General features: G+C 48.8%; 1 protein-coding gene across 3 annotated transcripts in view; it reads right to left on the bottom strand.

Moving 5' to 3' along the window:
* Positions 1-879: 879 nt before the first annotated feature.
* The window catches only part of XDH (xanthine dehydrogenase), a 51105-nt gene continuing 45984 nt past the window's right edge, over positions 880-6000 (bottom strand). For all 3 annotated transcript variants that reach the window (XM_017671513.3, XM_037009395.2, XM_017671514.3), the window contains 3 exons: positions 5376-5564; positions 3898-4074; positions 880-2217 (listed from right to left, as the gene is read on the bottom strand). In XM_017671513.3, the coding sequence (XP_017527002.2) occupies positions 2167-2217; positions 3898-4074; positions 5376-5564 (417 nt within the window). In that variant the 3' untranslated portion in view covers positions 880-2166. The remainder of the gene's footprint in view (positions 2218-3897; positions 4075-5375; positions 5565-6000) is intronic.

The raw sequence follows: 6000 nt of genomic DNA, 5'->3' as shown, positions 1-6000 counted from the left end.
CTGGCAAAGTTGCAGACACTCAGAAAGTAAGACTTGCCTTCCCTCCACTAGCCATTCATTGGGAGCTCAGACTCCCACTGCTGACCCATGTCTTCAGAAAGCTCCTTTGAAGAGGTATTTGTCAGTCTGAGACCCTAAGGCAGCTTCGAATCCAGCTCCTGAAGACACCTCTGAGGTCACTTGGTCCACTGAGATCCTGCGACAGTTCCCTGGTAACTAAGCACAGACAAGTGATTCTGCAGGGTCCGCTGGAGACTGCAGCCTCAGACCGGCCTCTCACCACCCTCTGCTGGCTCCCGGGTGAAACTGCAGGCAGTGTTGTCCGTACCCCTTGTGCAGACACCACGACCAAGGGCCCGTACTTTACAAACTTGAGGCAGGGTCCAGACTAAGGCAGCAGGACAAGGCCCAGTGTCCGAGGACAACACCTCGGCATGACACGGTGACACAAGCATGTGATCGTTTGATATGCATGACCATTCTGCCTTGCCTCTGTTTCTAAGGTCAGCAGGGAGTTCACAGCCATCGTTCAGCCTTCATGGCCTAATTACAACTGACCCATCTCAGTCTCAAGCTATGTCCTAGGACATTCCAGAAAAATCAGTGAAAAGGACCTGAGTGGATTTCCCTGTAAGCACCAGTTCAAATTCTAAAGCTCTTCAGTTTTAGCTGTGCTGTGAAACAGCCAGCATATCTAGAATACTGAAGGAAAAATTTTGAGAGTGTACGTGTGTGCGCGCACGTGTATATGTGTGTGTGTGTGTCAGTGAAGGCATGTGAGTGATGTGTGCATTCTTGAGAAACGAAGGCTGGCTGAAATACAGCAGATATTAGTATTTGATGAGATTAATGATGATTAACAAACAGTTCTCACAAGCAGACAGCTGACAGTTTCATTTATTAGTGACATCAAGCACCAAGCTCAACTGTAGGGTGTCCACTACCTCCTTCTGTGGCCAGACCCATGGGCCCTGTCTGGCAGAAGGCTGAGTGCTTTATACAGTGAAGGCACACGTGACAGTGTCCCACTGTCCATTCAGTACCATGTAGCCATAAAATCACCAGAGGGGATGTTTGCTTCCTCCTGTTATTTTTGCCAACCTCAGGAGCTTGGCGGAAGGAAGGTAAGCAGAGTTCATTAGGCCCAGATATCACATCATAGTAAGGGAGCCAAGTCTTCGATAGCTGCAGATCCCTTATATAACAGGGTTTGGGGCATATATTTATAGACTTACAAAGCTGGAAAAGACCTTAAAGATTATTCCAGTCCAACCCTTTCATTTTGCAGGAAAATGAAGTACAGAAGATTTAAGTGACACTCCCAGGTCACACAGATAGTTAGAGACAGCCGAGATGAGAACCCAGGCTCCCTGACTGGTTTTTTTTTCTGGCTAAGCTTGATTTCAGTAGCATCATCTCTAGATAGAAATTACTGTAGCTTCAAATGAAGGTTTTTAAACTTGATCTTTTTTTTTTAATCCACAAAGGGGAAAAGGAAGAAACCCAGCACCTAGCACATTGTAGATGTTTAATAATTGAGTTGGCTGGCTTTTCATGTTCTAGAATAATCTTACTTCATGCAGCTTAACAAGATTGGATTCAATCAGCCTTGAATTTAATTCTTTATTCTCTTCAATGACACAAAGGTGGTTATAGATTTGAATCTCATGCCACTGTTCCACTGCAAATTTGAGTATAGATCTGAGGTTATAATATGATGTTCATTGGCTTGAAGGAAAGGTTTTCTGATAAAGCCATATGGATTTAGAGTAACTTTGGTTTGAAGCTTCTGGCAATCTGCGGGAATCCTCTTTGAAAGACAGCCACTTTTAGCACTTGAGGTTATGCAGGCTGTCCAGTGAGTTGAGACAAAGCACAAACTCTTCCTAAGCCTATTTCAAAGATATGATTAAAACAGACATGAAATCACCATAATTGCATATTAGCCACTTGGACCTAACAGTTATAAATTTGCTTATTGTTATGTTTGCAGATCATATTTTTGATCAAAATCTTCCAATACATTCGATGTTCTTCCAAACACCATCCTGGAGAATCACAGCATTGTCATCCTGCGACTTCTATAGATTCATGTGCTGCAGGGCATGTTCAGGCTCGATGGAAGCCCCTGGTTAACGTAAGAAGACTCTGCTGGGGCCTTTCTCTTCAGACCCTCAGAGACCAGGGTTTACAGTTTTCAGGTACGCCAGTGACACACTAAGAAGGAAATAAAAAGAACTCATTGCCAGCATCTTCCATAGGGTGAGACACGATGCCCCCTCCTGCCTGTCCACGCAAGTCACCTCCCACCACTGCCAACCCACCACTCCTCTGTAGTCCCAGCTGTGGGGAATGCTCCCAGGACAGGACCCCCAATGTCCTAGTCATTCATTTATGTTTATTGAGCAATTTGCATGTGGTAGGTACTCTAGCAGGCTCTGCAGATACAGGGATGGCCAGGTCCAGGTGGTCCCTTGTCACATGGTACTCTCAATCCTTCAAAAGCATGACTGGTTCACAGAATCAGTGCGCATGCAAATCCACTGCTGGGAGTTTCAATCACTGGTGTGTTGTAACACAGGGTTACATAGGGGCATGGATCAGAATCTTTCCTTTAGGTCTGGGGCCTCAGAGAGGCTCGATAAATCACTGAGTTCTCCATCAGATTATTTTCAAGAAGCTAACTTTGCAACCTGTGCAAGCTTATTGGGAGCCATGCAGCACAGCACCTCTCCTTGCAGGGAGTGGGGTTCAGCTAACTGTCAGCACGGAGGCCATGATGGGAAGGTTCTGAGCGATGGGAAGGTTGCTGCACAGCTGTGAGCATCCTCACTACCTGGGAGCTGCACACATACTCTGTGTGGGTCTAACCCCATAAATAAAGCTCTTGGCAGACCTGAAGGGTAGCCAGACTGGAAATCCATCAGCCTCTCTCACCCTCAATGCTGAGGTCTGGGGTAACAGAATGGCTTGCCCCAGGGGCTCTTTTATATGCTTCCTGTCCCTGGAACACTTTGGGTCCATGACTATCCACTTCACCTCTAAACCTCGAATACCCTATCAACTTTCTCATCTAGTGTGCAGGAGGAAATCAAACTTGGGCACACCAGGAAGAACTTTGTTCTGCTAACTCAGCAGAGGCTGCCGCTGCAAAGACAGCCGGAGAGCCTGTGGGTGCCGTGCCCACCGCAGCTCAACCTGGAGGCTGGGCTGGGTCTGAGGTTCCAGCGGTGGAAGACACTAGCCTTGTATGGCCTTTTTTGACAGTCACTGTCCACTACAAGTACCATATAGGGGGTTCCCCAAAATGAGTTTGACAACCATGGAATTCCTATTACACTCTGCGTATAGTCCTCCAAGGTAGTAACCAATCACCACACGCTGCAATCATCAGGTTTCCTAAAAGACGGCAAAGTCTTGAAGGGCAACTCGGGTCCTCAGTATGAGCATGGCACAGGGTAATCAAGTAACAAATGTGGTCCATCTAATTAATTAATTCATTCATTCATTTTTTTTCCCCTCCTCTCCATAGATCTCACACAGTATCTCTAACCAAGAAGGGTAGCAAAAATACTAGTGATAAGCAATCAAGATTGGGCTCTTCTGAGTTTTATAAATCACCCTCAGCTTCATGAAGAAAAATGAAATATGGTGGCTGACAGCTGTGCAAGAAAACTTCCTCTCAGGAGGCCCAGTTGCAAGCTACACCCTGAAGGGGGCTTCTTGCTATCTCCCTGCACCTCCAGGTGCAGCCTAGTGAAGGGGGTGTTGACCTTAGGATGCCCAGGTGAGAGAGAGCTAGCCTCTCACACTCTCTCTGCAGAACCTTCCCCTGCAGTTTGCAGGCCTATGCCCTGGCCTCCCGGGTGGACTGAAAAGGAGCACGAGGCATCATACCAGGGTGGTGAACCTGTCCACGCAGGCATTGCGGATCTTCTCCGCGGTGGCGGGGCTGTCTAGCTGGAAAAGCTCCTTTATATTATGATCTGTGTGCTGGGCTCGAGCTGCACGGACAGCGTCCTTGATGGCAAAGAAGATAGAGGCGGCCAGGAAGAGAGGCGGCTCCCCGATAGCCTGAGGAGACAGAGCGAGGGACTGGGAATCAGGCACAGGGGCCCCAGCATCCACACCAGGAGGGCTGGTGGCACCGGGGAACCCCGCCAGCACTCAGGGCCACACATAGCAAGGCAGGACCGGCCGTCACAATGACCCACAGAGCAATCAATCTGGTAAATGACTCAACCCTGTCAGCATATTTCTTTTAACTCTTACTATGTGATTTTCTCTGATGATGCCACGCAAATACAATGTACCAGTAAAAGTTATATTAAGTAATTGTATTTTACAGACAAATTTGACATGAATTTTAACTCTTTTTCACAGTTACAAGCCTAGGGGAATAATAAGTTACAAGCCACCTACAACTCTGACGCCAGCATTTATAGGCACCATCATTATACCTACAGCATCTGCTGGAATATAGGCATCATGCCAAACAAGAATTAAGACATTTTCAACCAGAGGCTGTTTGCCCTCAAAGCATATATCAGACACTACCTGTATCAGAATCATTAGGCACACCTGATAAAAATGCATGTTTCAGGGCCCTGCTCCAGAACTACTGAACCAAAATTTTTAAGGGTGAGCCCCACAAAACTGCATTTTTATCATAAGCCCCACTGAGTTGGAGGCATGCTGAGTGTGAGAACCAATGACAAGGATCTCGAAGAGTCCCAGACCCTCCCATGGTAAAGTAAGCCATGAGATAAATAAATGGGTGTCTCACTGGTTACAAGCAACTGATTATCTGTCTTCCTTCTTACACCTAGGAACACATCAGTCAGCTTAACTGAGGTTCAACCATTCTTTCATACTTATTGGTGACAGGGAGGAAACTGAGGGTGGTTATACACCTTTGGGCACGCTGACCAAGTCTTAAGGTCAGGTGGCAGCCACTGGAGGAGAAAGGGTGTGCATGGAGGTGCTGCGCCATGTGCAGTGAATACGCCGACTGTTGTGGGACACAGGTGCTGCATCTGGGACAGCATCTCTAGGAGCAAGCATCAGGGATGCACCTGAGGCATGGGTGTAGGTCAGAATTTAACCTACAGAATTGGGTGAAGGAATCCCTCTGAGTGCACCCCCAGGAGCTCACTTCAATAACACGGGGGTGGTGTCACCCTTAACCCAGTTCCTTGGTTCTCAGCAGAACTGCCCACCCCTCCTCCACCGTGCTGATGGTAATGTCAAGCCCTCTTCTTTCTTCCAGTCGAGTGCCCTGCAGACACACAGGCCAGTGGACAGAGCCCCTCATCACCACCCACAGCCTTCCACGGTGCAGCTGGGAAGGCAGCACAGACCCGGGACAGCCGCACCTTGGATGCATAGATGGCCTTCTTGTTGGGGCAGTCACGGAGCAGGGACACACTGAACTCAGTGGGGATGCTCCCAAATGCAGGGATCTTGTAGGTGCTGGGGCCGCGGGTGTGCAGGCTGCCCTCTGGGGAGTAGTGCAGTTCCTCCAGGGTGAAGAGTCCAAGGCCCTGGACGAATGCCCCTTCCACCTGCAGGGCAGATGGAAACTGTGGCTCCCGTGCCTCCCTCACCCACTGAGAGACAGGGCCTCCCACAACAGGCACCAAGCCCCCACCTGGAGCAGGGCCTAGAAGGAAGCTGAAAACAGCCCTCCACTGCTTACGTGGCTCCTGGCCCAGCCTGGAATAACCTACTTGGGCCTTTGCCAGGCACTGGCATAGGCTGAGAAAGGCATTAACCCTGAAGGTCAGTTTCAGAACCTGTCAGCCAAGGATCACACAGTGGTAGGCATAACTTTCCATTAAAACCTTCCAAGGGCAGCTGACGTTCCTTCCAGGTTTCCACTAGGGAAATGGTAACCCCAAACTGAGAAGTGAGCCCACAGGCTGGCAGGTGCTGAGTGCTACTCAGGGGCCCATCGTCCTCCTGTGTGTGGAGGCAGACCTGTGCTTTTGAGCAGCCCCA

This window comes from Manis javanica, chromosome 1 (genome assembly GCF_040802235.1).
Source record: "Manis javanica isolate MJ-LG chromosome 1, MJ_LKY, whole genome shotgun sequence".
NCBI lineage: Eukaryota > Metazoa > Chordata > Mammalia > Pholidota > Manidae > Manis > Manis javanica.
The sequence above is the reverse complement of the archived record's forward strand: the minus strand, read 5'-3'. Positions and strand labels throughout refer to the sequence as shown.